Consider the following 18,215-nt stretch of genomic DNA (forward strand, 5'->3'; position numbering starts at 1 on the left):
CGCAATGAGATGCAGGGGCAGGGCAATCGGGGCGGCCACTGACAGCTCTAGCAGGGTTGTAAACCAGCGCTGACAAGGCCAAGCTGAGGCGATCAAAATTATCATCGCCTTGTCCCTGCGAACCCTGAGGAGGACTCTGTGGATGAGTGGGAGCGGAGGAAAGGCATACTTCAGACTCCCGCTCCAAGGTGGCAAAGAGGTCCATTTGGGGAAACCCCCACTTCTGGAAGACTGATTGCAAGATGTCCGATCTCATCGACCACTTGTGCATGCGGTATGACCTGCTGAGGCTGTCCGCTAGCTTGTTTCGCTCCCCCAGGAGGTATGACGCTACGAGATGGATGGAGCGGGCTATACAAAAGTCCCACAGGAGAAGGACCTCTTGGCAGAGGGGAGAGGAGTGGGCTCCGCCCTGCTTGTTTATATAAAACATGGCGGTGGTGCTGTCTGTCAGAACTGTCACGCTGTGACCTTCCAGAGTAGCATGAAAGGTTTGGCAGGCTAGACTAACCGCCCTGAGCTCCTTTACATTGATGTGGAGCGACACCTCGGCCTTGGACCACAAGCCCTGTGTCCTTAGGTCCCCTAAGTGAGCTCCCCAGCCGAGGTCCGACGTGTCTGTCAAGAGCATCAGAGCAGGCTGCGGTGCGGCGAAGGAGATACCCTCGCATACTATCGGCCGATTGAGCCACCAGCACAGGGAGTCCAACATCTGGGCCGGAAGCATCACGACAAGGTCTAGAGGTCTCTGCCTGAGCGATACGACCGGGCAAGCCATGCTTGTAAAGTCCTGCGCCGTAGTGGAGCTACGTGAGTGCACGCCGCCATGTGCCCTAGGAGCTGCAGGCAGCATCTGGCCGTGGTAGTGGGGAACCTTAGCATCGAGTCTATGACACGTTGGATGGCCAGGAATCTGGATTCCGGGAGGCTTGCTCGCACCTGCACCGAGTCCAGCACTGCCCCGATGAACTCCAGCCTTTGCGTTCGTATCAGGGAAGACTTGGGCACGTTGACGAGAAGACCCGGCCTGCGGAATGCATCTAGGGCCACCGTCACATGGGAGCAGACCTCCTCTTCGGACCGACCCGCGAGGAGCCAATTGTTGAGGTATGGGTATGCCTGTATTCTCCTCTTTCACAGAAAGGCTGCCATTACTGACATGCATTTTGTGAATATGTGGGGGGCTGCCGCCAGGCCGAACAGGAGGACCGTAAACTAGTAATGGTGCTGGTTTATGGTGAACTGCAGGAACCGCCGGTGAGCGGGGTAAATAGCGATGTGAAAGTACGTATCTTTCATGTCGAGGGCAGCGTACCAATCCCCCGGATCCAGGGACGGGATAATAGTGCGTAGGGAGACCATGCGGAAGCGGACTTTGACTAAGAACTTGTTGAGCCCGCAAAGGTCTAAAATGGGCCAAAGGCCCCCCTTTGCCTTTGAGATGAGAAAATAACGGGAGTAAAACCCCTTCCCCCTTAGTTCCCGAGGGACTTCCTCCACTGCCCCCGCCTCCAGGAGCGACTGTACCTCCTTCATAAGGAGTTGCTCGTGAGAAGGGTACCTGAAGAGGGACGGGGAAGGGGGGTGGGTAGGAGGGAAGGAGGAGAACAGCAGCGTGTAACCCACTTGTACTGTGCGGAAGATCCAACGGTCCGATGTTATATGGGACCACGCCTGGTAGAAATGGGACCAGCGGTCAAAGAAACATACAGAAGGATCCGGGAGCTGGGTTGGTACGCTGTCCTCGAGCGCACCTTCAAAACCCCTGCTTGTTTCCAGGCTGGGGCTTGCCCTGGCCCTGGCTTTGATTAGGTGTGTTATTCCGCCTGCGTCTGTTGTCTCTGCCCCTCCTGCGATATGGCTCCTGCCTAGGGCGAGGCTGGTACTGCCGTTGCTGCAACGGTTGGGGCTTGAATGGCTTCCTCTGAGTCGCCGGGGTGTGCATTCCTAACGACTTGAGGGTTGCCCGGGACTCTTTAAGGCTATGCAGCCTGGCATCCGTCTGGTCGGAAAAGAGGCCAAACCCTTCGAAGGGGAGGTCCTGGATGGTATTCTGGACCTCTGGCGGAAGGCCTGAAGCCATGCCGAGCGCCTCATCACCACACCTGAGACAACTGTTCTGGCTGCTGCATCTACCGAGTCCAGAGAGGCCTGTAAAGAGGTCTTGGCAACTGCCTTTCCCTCTTCCACGAGGGCCGTGAACTCAGGTTGAGAGCCCTAGGGCAAGGAGTCTTTACATTTGGAAACTGCTGCCCAGGAATTAAAATTGTGCCTGTTTAGGATCGCCTGCTGGTTCGCAATCCTTAATTGGAGGCCCCCAGAGGAGTAGACCTTCCTTCCGAAGAGGTCCAGACGTTTAGCCTCTTTGGCCTTGGGGGCTGGGGCTTGCTGGCCACGATGCTCCCGTTCATTCACGGCTGAGACGACCAGCGAACAGGGGGCCGGATGACAAAATAGGAAGTCGTATCCCTTGGAAGGGGCGAAGTACTTCCTCTCCACCCCCCTTGCCGTCGGGAATTTGTTCAGGGAGCAGAGGTCCAAAATGGGGTACAGACCACCCCCTTTCTTCGCCTCGGATGCGCCACATGGCCGACGCATGCGTGGGTCAACAGACACTACTATAAACGGTTCCAGCGCATATGTACACCCACATTTGGAATCCACATAGGGACAGCACTTGAAGAAGAACACGTAGTTGCTAAATAATTTTCATGTCTTGTAACTATATTATCTTTACATTATGTATGCAACTATACTCAATTGTCATTTGATCAAAAGGCACCTATTTAGCATTTCAGTGTCAATTTACTTAATGGAGAATTGTCTGGCTATCATACGGTGTTTACAAGACTGAAGCCTTCGATCTTCAAAGCAAGTGCCACTGGGACTTTTCACAGACGCAAGTATCTATTCTTTGTCAAAGGAAAGTGATGGGGTTTCTGTGAAGACACCTGGCAGCTTGCTCTCTGTGTGGGATAGCTATAAATATGGATTCATCGGGCTGATTCAACATCTCTGATCTGCTGAACTCTAACAGGGGAGTTTGAGCCATTGAACTGAGATCTCCAAAAACTCATTTTGGGACTCCCTGAAAGATTCATGGAAGGACTAAGAGACTTATGGAGAATTAGCAGACCTTATATCTCTGCTAATAACTAGACTCATACCCAGGGAACTACAGCCTCACCTCAGTCCCTGGAAAAATCATGGAGCAGGTCCTGAAGAAATCAATTTTGAAGCACTTGGAGGAGAGGAAGGTGATCAGGAACAGTCAACATGGATTGACCAAAGGCAAGTCATGCCTGACCAACCTGATGAGAACTGGCCTGCGGATATGGGGAAAGTGGTGGACATGATATACCTTGACTTTAGCAAAGCTTTTGATATGGTCTCCCACAATATTCTTGCCAGCAAGTTAAAAAAGTATGGATTAGATGATTGGACTATAAGATGGATAGAAAGCTGGCTAGACTGTCGGGCTCAACGGGTAGTGATCAACAGCAAGCTGTCTAGTTGGCAGCTGGAATCAAGCAGAGTGCCCCAGGAGTCGGTTTTGTTGAACATCTTCATTAACCATCTGGACGATGGGATGGCTTGCACCCTCAGCAAGTTCGTGGATGACACTAAACTGGGAGGAGAGGTAGATATGCTGGAGGGTAGGGATAGGGTCCAGAGTGACTTAGACAAATTGGAGGATTGGGCCAAAAGAAATCTGATGAGGTTCAACAAGGACAAGAGCAGAGTCCTGCACTTAGGACGGAAGAATCCCATGCACCGCTACAGGCTGGGGACCGACTGGCTAAGCAGCAGTTCTGCAGAAAAGAACCTGCGGATTATAGTGGACGAGAAGCTGGATATGAGTCAACAGTGTGCCCTTGTTGCCAAAAAGGCTAATGGCATATTGGGCTGCATTACAAGGAGCGTTGCCAGCAGATTGAGGAAAGTGATTATTCCCCTCTATTCGGCACTGGTGAGGCCACATTTGGAGTACTGCATCCAGTTTTGGGGCCCCCACTAAAGAAAGGATGTGGGCAAATTGGAGAGAGTCCAGCAGAGGCCAACAAAAGTGATTAGAGGGCTGGGGCACATGATTTATGAGGAGAGATTGAGGGAACTGGGCTTATTTAATCTACAAAAAAGAAGAGTGAGGGGGGATTTGATAGCAGCCTTCAACTACCTGAAGGGGAGTTCCAAAGAGGATGGATCTAGACTGTTCTCAGTGGTGGCAGATGACAGAACAAGGAGCAATGGTCTCAAGTTGCAGTGTGGGAGGTCTAAGTTAGATATTAGGAAAAACTATTTCACTAGGAGGGTGGTGAAGCACTGGAATGGGTTGCCTAAGGAGGTGGTGGAATCTCCATCCTTGGAGGTTTTTAAGGCCGGGCTTGACAGTGCCCTGGCTGGGGTAATTTAGTTGGGGTTGGTCCTGCTTTGAGCAGGGGGTTGGATTAGATGACCGCCTGAGGTCTCTTCCAACCCTAATCTTCTATGATTCCGATTCAACTGCAATATATTTTCTCTGCTTTGACCTTTTAATAACTAATTTCTTTTTTTACCAAATAATTTATAGTTTAGTTACTAGAGAATTTGGCTACAGTGTTGGTTTTGGTGAGATCCTGAACATCCAGTGACCTTCAGTGAGTGACTAGTCTTTTTGGACTGGAAAAACCTAATGTGTGGTGTTTTTAGTTTTAATAACCTTACACCATAAAGTCCCGTTTGTCTGGGTAATAAACAGGGGCAGGAATGCCAAGGGAATTGTCTGTATTCCATGGTAAAACTAATATAGTGATCCAGGAGTACTTTTTATTACTGGCTTGGTGAATCTAATGATAGAATATACCACCAGTTTGGGGATGTCTGCCCTATTTTCTGACAATCTGTCCTGAGTTTGGGCATTGTCGGCTGAGAGTCACTTCAGGCACCGCGACAACCCCATCTCAAAAAAGATATAGTAGAACTGGACAAAGTACCGAGAAGGGCAACAACAATGATTAGGGTTACAAACTTCCATACAAGGGAAGATTAAAAGACTGGGACTGATGATTAAGGCTACAATTTGGTCACGGCAGTCATGGATTCCGTGACTTTACCAGACCCCCGTGACTTCTTCGGAGGCTGCAGCTAGGGCCGTGCGCCCCTGCTCTGCAGCTTGCATCAGGGGCTATTACGGGACCATGCCCCCCTGCCCCGCAGCTTCCCCCAAGGGCTGCAGCTGAGGTATTCCACCAGGGTCTGCAACCAGGGCGGTGTGCCCCTCCCCTGTGGCAGGGGCCACAGCCAGGCACTCCTGCCCCACTTCCGCTGGGAGCTGCAACCATGGCCTGCCCCCCAGCTTGTACAGTTATTTTTAGTAAAAGTCACAGACAGGTCACGAGCTCCATGAATTTGTTTATTGCCCATGACCCGTCTGTGACTTTTACTAAAAATAACCGTGACAAAATCTTAGCCTTACTGATGAGCTTCAAAAAGAGACGACTAAGGAGGGGAAGTGACAGATGTCTAGAAAATCATGAATGGTGTGGAGAAAGTGAATAAGTGTTATTTACCTCTTCACATTACACAAGAACCAAGGGTCACCCCATGAATTTAACAGGTAGCAAACAAAAATAGAGCTTCTCGGCTCTCTATGAGCTGAGGGGTGAAAACATCATCTTCACACACCACACAGTCAGCCTGTGGAACTCATTGCCAGGGGATGTTGAAAAGGCCAAAAGTATAACTGGATTCAAAAAAGAATTAGGTAAGTTTATGGAGGATAGGTCCATAAACGGCTATTAGCCAAGAGAGTCCGGGAATGCAACACCCTATGCTCTGGGTGTCCCTGAACCCTCTGACTGCTAGAAACTGGGACAGGATGGCGGGGGATGGATCAGTTGATAATTGTCTTGTTCTCTTCATTCCCTCTGAAACATCTTGCTCCTGCCACTGTCAGTGACAGGATACTGGACTAGGTGGATTGTTGGTTTGACCCAGTATGGCCATTCTTATGACCTCAACTATATCTGACACCCAATTCCAGGGGAAGCAATATATTAGAACTTCTCACGGGGTCCATTCAGCTCCGTAAATTGGCATGTGGTTGGAATGCATGTCAGAAAATGATTTACACATGCACTATGATACTAGGGCACCTTGAGCCTGGTGTGCTGCACTGTGCCAACTAACTATGGGAAGTCAGCGTGCATCACAGCCATCTGGTGTCTTAGGCCTGGTCTACACGGGGGAGGGGGAGGAAGGGGGGGGAAATCGATCTAAGTTACGCAACTTCAGCTTCGTGAATAACGTAGCTGAAGTCAACGTACTTAGATCTACTTACCGTGGTGTCTTCACTGCAGTAGGTCGACTGCTGACGCTTCCCCATCGACTCAGTCTACGCTTCTCGCTCCAGTGGAGTACTGGGGTCGACGGGACACCGCTCGGTGGTCAATGTATCGCATCTTCACTAGACGCGATAAATCGACCACCACTGGATCAATCGCTCCAGAGATAAGTGTAGACATGCCCTTACATGAAACAAGTAGTGGCTCATGAACCAAACCCTACCTAAATATTGTGAGTGCCAATCCTGCCCTTAGGAGATATGAGAATATCTGTTGTCCAAACTACAGCTCTCACCTGAGGCTACAAATGCAATCAGTATTAGGGAGGAGTGATAGCAACTTCCATAGTTACTACTGAGCAGTGATTTCTGTTTATGAGCCAATTTTTCAAAGTGCAACAGAGATTGGGATAGACTTTATGGGGCAAATTTAGGATTATTTGGTCAAGATACAGTGCCCCCCCCTCCACAAAAATGAGCTGGTTTGAAAGTTCAGATTCTTATAACATTTTTTGCACTGGGCAAGGGGGAAAAAAACAACTATGGCTCAGTGCCTGAAAATTTATATTGCTGGACTGATCCTGAACTCAGCTATTCCAGGGTTCCAAAGACCTGTTTAGAAATATTTCAAAAGTTATTGTACTACAAAAGCTTTAGCTACTCTGCTCATGGACAGGTCTTACCTCTGAGCTATTGTTTCCTCAGAACTCCTGTGTAAGTGACACACAGACTATGTCTACACTGGCAAGTTTCTGTACCACAAGTTATACCACTTTTATTAAAACACTGGAATTAAAATGCCCTTGCTTGTCCACACTGTGCTCCTTGTGACGCTGGAGCACATCCACATTAGCAGCTCTGACAAAGGCAAAGACAGCAGAGCATTGTGGTATCTATCCCACTGTGCAACTGGCGCAGGGTGCTTTGGGAAGGGTTTGCAATGCCTCATGGAGCAAGCACAGCATCACATGATACAGGTTTCCCAATTCCATTCTTCCATGGGCATCCTACTACTTTGCCAGCTGCTATTCAACTGAAGTGGGGGGGAGGGTAGAAGAGGTGTGTGAGACAGGGAGTGTGTGTGTGTATGGAGGGGGGGGAGAGAGACTGTGGTTTGGGATCAGAGAGTGTGTCAACATGCTGTCTTGTAAGTTCAGGACAGCGGCAGGAAGCAACCAGTCCTGAGGCAGGGGGAAACCCCGACATCAGCCCCCGCCTCCCTCCCTGGGCTCTCTGCACAGCAATCTCTCGCTCTCACACACACCTGCCTCTGCGTTCAGCAGCACGAGCAGTCCACATTAATGGTTTGCTTTGTGTCCTGGAGCAGATCAGCACAGCACGCAATGGCTGTCAGAAACAGTGCTTTGAAAGGGGAGGGGTGCATGTCTCCAGGGCAGCCGAGTTCAAAACAATGAGCAGAGCGATCACTTGAGGCATTATGGGACACCTCCAGAGGCCAATTACAGGGCAGAAAGCAATCAAGTGTCCACGCTGGCAATAGAGCGCTGGAGCCTCTGCACAAATAGCCTTACGACTCTCATTGAGGTTTTTTTTTTGCAACACTGCAACTGAGGAGTTTCTGCACAAAAAGTGGCTTGGCAGTGTGTACACGTCTGCAGTTTGAACACAAAAAGCTGCTTTTGCACAGAAACTTGCCAATGTAGACAAACCCTGAGTAAGGTGAGTTAGGAGAACAAGCACTCCCCTTAAACACGTGCAGCTTGAGTTCCAATCCACTCCTTGGGAGATACGTGCTGTGCACCTTAGGGCTTTCAACCAGCCTTTCCCTCCGTATCTGGGGCACAATGGAGCTCCTTTTGGAAGTGTGAGTGGTGTGTGAAGTTTAGAGATGTTCAGCTCCTCACAAGCATACCCCTGATGCCATCTACCCGCCTCCCTGGATCTTGCTCTGAGACAGTTTTGGTAGTACTTACTCCATCTAGGATGTGAAATCTGGTATGATGGTATGGGCCAGGTGGAAGTGGGAGGAACTAGCTGCCACACTGTAAATAACACCAATTTGGCCAGTGCAAGAGTCCCAGTCCGGATGAAGTGGTTCTGAGCCAGGAAAGACTCACTGAACTCCTGGCAGGCAGCACTAAGCTTGATGGACTGGGTCTGGAATTGAGGCTGGGAAAATGTATGCCACAGAAACACAATGCTAAGACTGGAGAGCGTTAAAAATGGGCAAGCTCTGTCCAACAGCACTGAGACCAGGAAAGGAGACCCACTACTGATATGGACATGAGCCATTTCTAACTTATGCAAGCCTCCTATGTACAGGTGGGTGTGCAGAGTTGTTTTCCCCACAGTAGTCCCTGATGTGGGCTAGGGATTCTGCATCTCCTCTCCCCTTGCTGTCTCCAGCTGATAAATACACTCTTCACAACCCATTAGCTACAACCTTACAACCTTCCCTCCTGATCACGGCCTTTACAGCATTACTGGGGGCATGGTAGCTCATTAATGGAGAGATGTGCCTAGAAAGACCTCACGAGGTTCCCCTCCCATGTGTTCCTATCAACTATGCCCCCCTCACTTCCACAGATTTCTCAAAAAGAAGGGAAATTCACAGCCAAAAAACTTCTTTAATGTAGATGTAAGGCTACCTAGTGCTGCCTTGTGCCCTTCCAGAATCTGGAGATGGGCTAAACTGAACATTTCCAAACCAGGACATGCAGAATTAAGACAATGCCTCCCACAGCATTACTTCAATTCTGTATTTCCTGCTGTTCAGAGTTTTACATGTAGCCAACCTCCACATTACAATTTAAGTTTAGCCACAATCCCACATTACAATTACAATGTAATTGTAAACAGGGTTCATCATTGGGTGGGTGTTTCTAGTGGAGTCCCACCGGAATTGTTTCGTGGCCCTACTCTATTTAACATATTTATTAAGGACCTGGAAGAATAAATAAAATCATCACTGAAAGTTTGTAGATCACTAAGACGGGGGCAATGATAAATAATGAAGAAGGCAAGTCACTGATACAGAGCAATCTAGATCACTTGGTAAAGTGGGCACAACAAAATGCATTTCAATACAGCAAAACGTAAAGTTATACCTCTAGGAACAAAGAATGCAGGCCATACTTACAGGATGCAGGACTCTATCTTGGGAAAAAGTGACTCTGAAAAAGACTTGGGGGCTGTGGTGGATAATCAGCTAAAAATGAGCTCCCAATGTCACAATGTGGCCAAAAGGTCTTGGATGTATCAAACAGCAGATAACTGAGGAGCAGGAAGATTATTTTACCTCTCTTTGGCAATGACACAACTGCTGCTAGAATACTGTGTCCCCAATTCATAAAGGATGTTGATAAATAGCAGAGGGTTCAGAGAAGAGCCACAAGAATGATTAAAGGATTGGAAAACATCCCTTATAGTGGGGCTCAATCTGTTTAGTTTAACAAAGAGAAGATCAAGGGGAGACTTGATTCCAGTTTATAAGTACCTATGCAGAGAGGAACAGAAATTTGATAGTAGAGGGCTCTCCAACTAGCAGAAAAAAGCATAAGATCCAATTACTAGAAGTTGAAACGACAAATTCAGACTGGAAATAAGGTCAATTTTTCAACAGTCAGAGTATATTAGCCATGGAAACAGCTTACAAAGGGCTGTGGATTCTTCAACGCTGTCAATTTTTAACTCAAGATTGGATGTTTTTCTCAAAAAGATCTACTCTAATTCAACCAGGAATTAATTCAAGGAAATTCTATGGCCTATGTTATATGGGAGGTCAGACTAGATGATCACAGTGGTCACTTCTGGCTTTATTATCTATGAAAATGGCAACTATTGTTTCAGGCAGACTAAGGTGGTCGTCATTTCATTGCTCACATTCTGATCAAGTGGTCAATGTTATCTGCACAACCAATAGGCCTAGAAATGTAATTTTTTAGAACAGTTGAGATTCTGGAGCACAACTCTGCAGCAAGGATAAAATCCACAGCAAATCCCATAGCTGCAGAATACACAAGGCTTTGATTATAAGGCAAATTTTACAGATGAGTGAGGTACAGATACTGAGGCCTAGTTTTCAAGTGCCCAATAATAAATGATCAGTCTTCACCATGGCCTCAAGGTTCTGTACCAGGCCCAATGTTGTCAAATATGTTAATTAAAGAGTGGGGAGGTAGTAAAATTTGCTGACTCAAATTCAAGTTATTTAGGTTATTCAAGTCCTGAGAAGACAGAGGAATTCAGAGGGACTTAACTGAGCTAGGTGAATGGGCAACATGATGGAAAATGAAGTTCAGGGTCTATAAATGCAAAATAACGCACATTGGAAGGATAAAATGGAACTACTCATACACCTTACCAGTTCTGAATTAATTATAACAACTTATGCAGGCATCACTGTGGAGTTTGCAGGAAGACATATGCTCGAAAAAAGCAAATATGATGCTAAGGATATGTCTACACTACAAAATTAGGCTGATTTTATTTAAGTCGACATTGAGCCTCCGATTTAAGCAAGTCAATTCTGCATGTCCCCAATATGCACATTGTGTCGGCGGAGCGCATCCTCACTAGCAGGGCCTGCATCGACTCATGGAGCGCTGCACTGTGGGTAGCTATCCCACAGTGCATGGAGCCAAGTGGAATGTTGGGGTAGGCTTGCAATTCCTCATGGGACCAAAACATTTGCGCGGGTGGTTATGGGAACATGGCATTAGCCTCCCATGATGCATTTACTGTGACATTCTATACTTTGGGGGAGTGCCCTGTAACCCCCATATTCCTCATCTGTATATAATTGTGATATTGCATATAAAGCAGGTCATGTGAAGTATCAGGGGAAAGGTTATGATCTGCTGAAAGTCATTTCTCTATCCATATATGTATATCATTAATGCATATGAAGTTATGAGAATTGTGTTGCATGGTTGTCACTAAAACATGCTGTAAATTGAGAGATCAACCAGATATTAGCTTCCCAGAGGCAACAGCAAGGAAAATAACCAACACCCGGGCAGGGTGTCAAACAACTCATCAACATCCATTGTCCAGCAAGGGAACTCAATGACTCACCTGCATGAGGACACACCAGGGGAATTTCTCAACCTTGCCTGGAGACTCAGCAATGCCCCCCAGACATGCCTGGACTTGTGTTCCCCAAGCACATGGGACTGAGGGTATAAAACAGAACATAGAGGCCCATGCTTCGCCTTTCGCCTGCCCCCACCTATGCTGCAAGCAACAAAGACACTCACAGAAGACTCCAACAGAGGAGGCTGGCCCAGGTTTCAAGGGTGAAATCTGTATACTATGAACTGCAATATCCAGTGGGGTGAGAAAAACTGCTTAATCTAGATGTTGCCCAGTCTAATAGGGTTGAGAGTTTAGACTGCGTGCTTATATTTAATTGAATTTTATTTTGGTAACCAACTCTGACTTTTTGCCCATCACTTATAATCACTTTAAACGTATCTTTTGTAGTCAATAAATTTGTTTGACTGTTTATCTTTACCAGTGAGTTTGTATGAAGTGTGTGGCAAAACTGCTCAGGGTACAAAGGCTGATGTATATCCACTTTCCATTGATGAAATGGTGAACCAATTAATAAATTTGCACTGACTCCTGGAAAGAACACATCACACAACAATTCTTTTTTAAAATATAAAACAAAAAACAAACAAACAAACACAAACATATTTTCCCCCACTGTCATAGAACTGAAAATAGATTAAGGAATTTTTGGCGAAACCTTCCAAGAGCATTTACTTTGGGACAGAGTCCCTGCTTGACAACTGCAGCCCAAAAGATGAAAGTTTTTGAGGCTATAACAGAACCTGATGTGCAAACTTAGAAATAGCATTGCCTACTGCTGCCACTACAACTATTTCCTAATTGATGCTCATCTTCCATGACACCCAGTCCCTTACCTTCCTTCAGTCTTCCACTCTGTCCACTGGCCAGTTGCAAACTTATACTCAAAGAGATCATTTTTATTCTTCAAATTGGAATTGGAATATATATCTCCAGTGTAGCCACCTGGATAACAACAATTTCATTAGACAAAGTTTCACATTTGGCACAATGTATACGCAGTTATTATGAACATTAGCAAATAGCTGATTAAAAATGACATAACTCCACTCAACAGTTCATCATATAGAATAATAGAGCTGTATTAAGGTTATCTCCTGTATCTTTACATTACAAAAAAAGTCTCAAGAATTTTTTTTAAAAGCTCTAGGGATGTTTGGATCTCAACTGCTGCATTTCCTAACAAGCCCTGTCTGGAAGTGTCAAAATCCTAGACTGTGATCTCCAAGCCCCCAGGCAGCCAAGTGCATGTCATACATTATAAGTCCAGAAGGGATCATTGTGATCATGTAGTCTGACCTCCTGTATAGCACAGGCCACAGAACATTGTCTATCCTCTTCATCTTGGAGACTCTCTCCAGAAGAGTTAGCATTGTCAACCACTATATCATGATGACTGGAAGGCCCTGGATGTGATGCTGCCCAATTCCTTCTAGAACAGACAGGTCTTTTGATAATTCAAGGAATTTTATTATGGTCCTTTATTTCTAGACACTGCCTCAGGTCTTTTGCCTTCTGCCAGCACAGGTGCTTGTGTTTGATACCTAGTGTGGAGAGTTGCTCACACAGCCACTAGTATACTATTTCTGGCTACTATTTCCTAGCTAGCTCTGCACATACTGCTCACCCCACAAAAATATGAAGGTACGGATGGTAGCACACTGTGATATCGCTTAACAAAAAAGTTTGTCTCTGAAAATAGCTTGCAAGTGAGCTCCACAGGGCTACATGAAGGGCTAGGAGGCTCCTGGACAACTTGACCCATGAACAGTGGAATGCAGAAAGGAGATCACACAGGCCACATCTGTAGTGACTGGTACTCTGCAAGACAGTGATGGGAGGACTATTTGCACCAACTGCATTACGATGGTGGTCAGACATGTCCACACTGGCAATCTACTAGCTGAACTAACACTGATTAGCACTTATCCCCCATGGGGAATCAGGATAACTTAAACCAATGGATAGCAGACAAATAGTTGCCTTTAGCAAGTTTGTATATGGGCAAAAGAGCACTTTCCAATAATGGAAGGACACAGCCACAAGTTTCTCTACTGTAGAAAAGGCCTGTACCTCCAACACTACAGTCCCCTGGGCACAACACTAATGGCACAGGCTCAGTGGAGAAAACCTCACCTACTGAATCATCAGCAATACTACAAACCCTTTATCCCATGCAAATCAAAGTTTTCTGAGGTAAGGCAAGGTCACAATACTTTGATCAAATCAAAAGAACTGGTGTTTCCTCTCATATTAGAAAAGTGAATTAGCATTGGAAGGAGCCCAAGCAGAGCCCTGCTAAGTGCAGCTAAAATCACACTGAAAACGGAGCTCGTGATGTTAGGTGGATAGTTAAGGCAACAGGATCTTCATAGTCAATTTTGAGAAGGGCTCATTTTCACAGCTTTACCTGTACTAGAGGATCATTTTTAAGCCCTGGTTTAAAAACTATTTCTGCTAATACAAGTTAAACATTGTTTGCCTGGTCAGTGTGGATCAGGCCCAACTATTCTAAGGTACCATTAACAATTAGGCCTAATAGATTACTGATTAGGCACAACACATTTCATCGGAGTTAACACAAACCATCTTTAAGAACAGGTTTAAAAACTATTCCCTACCATGGGTAAAACCTTAAACTAGATAAAGCAGGGTGAAGAAAAGGGACAACCCAAAGTCTCCGACAAGTAGGTGATTTCATTATTCAGCTGTCCAGCCTTCTCTTTAATGCATTGGAAGGAAGTCACCTGACACCTGGGCTATGAATGAGAAGCTCCTATTTGTTTAAAGGATAACAATTTAAGTAGCGGGCTTGAGTAGTTGTTTGTTATTTTACACAAGTAATAGGCATCCTTCAGCCTCGAGAGACCATGGATATGTACCCGAGGTAAAGAATTTACTCAATTGATTTTATGGCAGCTGTGACTGAAGAGACCCACTTGAGAGAGACAATCTCTGCTGCATCTGACACATTTAAAGGTGGTGTTTTGACACTTTGGGCTCTGGCTTGTGCAAGCTCTTTTCTTCTCTTCTAAGCTGAACTGCTTCCTCTCATAACTCTGGAGACCTTTGTTAAGCTCTTGTTTCCAAAGGCTGCAGTCCAGAGTACGATCTTCCCAGTTATCCACATCCATTTCTTTTGCGGTCTCGCTTGCACACATCCTTGAAATGCAATTTTGGGCACCCATTGGGTCTTTTTCCAGATGCCAGTTCACAATAGAGGATATCCTTTGGGATGTACCCATCATTCATTCGGCACACATGCCCAAGCCTCTGTTTGAGGAAGCTTTGGTCCTGGGCATACTGGCCTTCTTGGGCACCTCAGCTCAGCAACAGCTACAGGAGATTCCAAAAATCCAACAAAGGCAACACATAGGTAAGCTATTGAGCCTCTTTTCCTGATGACAGTATAAGGTCCATGTCTCGCTCTCATACAAAAGTATGCTGATAACACATGCACAATACACACAGATCTTTGTGTTTTCTGTCAGTTTGTTGTTTTGCCATACCCTCTGGCTCAGTCATAGACATTGTTGTGGCAGCTTTTCCAATGCGGATATTGAGTTCTGTTTCAAGTGAAAGATTGACTGCGACAGTAGACCCCAGGTATGTGAACTTGTTCACCACTTCAAGTTCATAGTTGTTGATCTTGATGGAGGGTGCTTCTTCAACTCCTTGGCACATTATGTTCATCTTTTTTAGGCTTATGGTAAGCCTGAAGTCTTGGCAGGCACTGGAAAAACTGTCCATGAGGTTTTGGAGATGGGCTTCTGTGTGGGTTGTCACAGCTGCATCGTCAGCGAAAAGGAGATGTTAGATGAAGGCCTTCCGAGTCTTGGTTTTAGATCCGAGTCTTGCAAGATTGAACAAAAACAACAAGGAGTCCAGTGGCACCTTAAAGACTAAGATTTATTTGGGCATAAGCTTTCGTGGGTAAAAAACCCACTTCTTCAGATGCATGGAGGCATCTGAAGAAGTGGGTTTTTACCCATGAAAGCTTATGCCCAAATAAATCTGTTAATCTTTAAGGTGCCACCGGACTCCTCGTTGTTTTTATGGATACAGACTAACACAGCTACCCCTCTGAAGATTGAACAGCTTTCCATCAGATCTTGTGTGCAAGCAGATTCCCTCAGTTGAGGAACCAAAAGCTTGTTTCAGTTGTAAAAAGAAGATCCAAAACAGAGTTGAGGCAAGTACACAGCCTTGCTTGACCCTGCTACAAATCTGGAAACCCTCTGAGACTGAGCAGTCATATTAGACTGTACCATACATGTTTTCATGGACGGACCAAATCATGCTCAAGAGCTTGGGGGGACATCCAATCTTTTCTAGAAGCAAAAATAGTCCACTTCTAAAGGCTATGTAAAGGAGCTTTGTTTTCTGCATTTCTCTTGTAGTTGTCTCAGTGAGAGGATTATGTCAAAAGTAGACCTTTCGGCACTGAAGCCGCACTGTGATTCAGATTAGACTCTGTCTGCAAGGGTCTGAAGTCTGTTCAGGACGACTCACGCAAAGGCTTTTCCCATGATGCTAAGAAAGGAAATGCCACGATAGTTGTTACAGTCACTCCTGTCACCCTTGTTTTTAAGAGAGTGATGATGTTGGCGTCTCTCATTTCTTGTGGTACTTCGTCTTCTTTCCAGCAGAGCAACTCTTGAAGGTGTTGCAATTTATCACCTCTGATGGTATTCAGTTTTTTCTGGGACAAAAGAAAGGAAATTCAAACCTGAAGTCCTGGCTATAAATCAGCCACAGTGAGGGACTGAACTGGAGATCTTTGACTCATGCCTACACACCTCCTAAATTTAACACTCCCTTTTAAAAAATAGCCTGATAAATTCTCAAAACATTCGTCATTCATAGTACACAAAGCCTGAGTTTGTCACTGGCTTACCAAACACAAACATGCTGCTCCCATAGACTACTGCTGAATGATGATACCGGGGCGCTGGAGGGGTCCCTGTGGTAAAAGCCCTGGGGGAATAACACAAAGATAGGGTTGACTGCTGCTTCCTTTGTATGTTTCAAGTACACAAAGAAATTATTTAAGTTGGGTATGAAGATATTTGTTTTGGGAAGGCAATTAACTGAAGTAGTTATTTCAGTGTTAATAAACGAGCATTTTCATTTATTCTATATTTTCTAATCATGCTGACCATGATTTTATGGTAAATTAAGTGTTTTATTAAGTTTAATTATTTTCTAAACTACATCATGCAAAGATTAAATATGAATGTTGAAATAAATTCTGCAACACTATTATACAGCTACGTGGTAAGATAACACACCACTCACAGCCCAGGCTGGAGTGGAGCAAAATTGGCTTTAACCCTTCTCAATCCTGGGCTGCTCTGGGAGCTGGATGAGTTCTCTCTGTAATGAAGACAGCCTTCAGAGGGTGTCTAAACGACAGCAGACTCCCTGGGCTGCTCTATGGGCAGCAGTGCTGTCCCAAATCTCAGCAGCACCACTGACACAGCCCCTGGCACGCCCCCTACACCAGAAATTGTGAGGGGATTCCAAGAAGTCAGCTTTACAACCATCTTCCACAGTTCTTGCTGTAACTGGAGCTCTTAAAGACTCTTTACACAACTCCCAACTGTTTAACTGGTGTAAAGGGGCTGAAACAGGGGTGAGGATCTCACCCACCGTCAACAAATACATGAATGAGGTGGAAATTAAAATAAACTTGACTCCACACAAAAAAAAGTCAAAAAAATCTCCTGCTCTCAAAGAAGATTTTACTTAAGTTAACCCATTTTGGACAGCTGTCAAGTCCAGTAGACTTCTATGGCAGGAATTAAATCAGTAATAAACATGAGAAATAGTCTCATACCTGCACCAAGAGCAATCCTTTACGTCAAATCTCAATAGGTCATTCAGCATTGTTTTTCTGCAATGGAAAGGGATGGAAAAGATATAATGAATGTTTAGCTACATATGTAGAACAAAGACAAACTACAACAGCACTAAAACTTTGTAGGAATAGGAATTGCCAGAGCAGAGCACATCAAGGATCCAGCTAGTTCAGTATGCTGTCTCTCACTTAGCCAGTACCAGATGCTCCAGAGGAAGGTGCAAGGAACCCCATTGTTGGCACTTACAGAATACCCTGCCCATAAGGAAGTTCTCTTATCCCTGTCAGCTAACTTGTGGTATCATGCAGGAGAGTTTATAGCCCTTGGAAAAAAACATTTTTTCTGTCCAATACATCTGTGAATGTTCTTAATATCCATATAAATAGATAATTCTAACATCCTACTAAGTGTTTGGCATCTGGGATGCATTGTGGCAGGAATTTCCATAGCAAGTTATGTGCCAAAAGAAAAAGTGTGCCTTTTTATCAGTTTTAGTGTCAACATAAATTCTCAAGACTTTCATCATCTGGCCCTGGGGAGCCCTCACTCCTGCAGCGAAGACATGCAGCAGAGGGTAAGGAAGCGGCCCGTCTAAGGCCAACAGGTTGAACTCTTCTGCTATGTGTTGCCACAGAGAACAATGAATGCCCAAAGCTGCACTGAACTGCCAATGTAACAAACACCCATAAAAGATAGAAAAACTAAGGACCCTGCTCATCATTCTTACACAGAAAGGAATGAATCATGTATATGTGACAGTCTGTATCCTCACGTTCACCCTTTTTACAAAACTATAATGGATTTTGTACAAAGCTATCATTTGAAAATTCACAATGTACTGATCATTATTGTCCTGGTAAAATATGCATGGCAATATTGTATGTAAAGTTATAAGATTCTACTGTATAACATTGTTGTAACATGCTCCAAATTCAGAAAATCAGGCACAAACCAAATCCTCAGAGACAAAAGGCAAA

At 45.4% G+C, this 18,215-nt stretch overlaps 1 protein-coding gene across 2 annotated transcripts in view; it reads right to left on the bottom strand.

The window, feature by feature from the left end:
• Positions 1 to 18,215, bottom strand: part of LZTR1 (leucine zipper like post translational regulator 1) — a 268,122-nt gene that overhangs the window by 221,902 nt on the left and 28,005 nt on the right. For both annotated transcript variants that reach the window (XM_065403185.1, XM_065403186.1), the window contains exons 3-5: positions 17,217 to 17,273; positions 16,275 to 16,354; positions 12,214 to 12,322 (exon numbers count right to left, since the gene is read on the bottom strand). In XM_065403185.1, the coding sequence (XP_065259257.1) occupies positions 12,214 to 12,322; positions 16,275 to 16,354; positions 17,217 to 17,273 (246 nt within the window). The remainder of the gene's footprint in view (positions 1 to 12,213; positions 12,323 to 16,274; positions 16,355 to 17,216; positions 17,274 to 18,215) is intronic.

The sequence above is a fragment of the Emys orbicularis genome, chromosome 4 (genome assembly GCF_028017835.1).
Source record: "Emys orbicularis isolate rEmyOrb1 chromosome 4, rEmyOrb1.hap1, whole genome shotgun sequence".
NCBI classification, from domain to species: Eukaryota; Metazoa; Chordata; order Testudines; family Emydidae; genus Emys; species Emys orbicularis.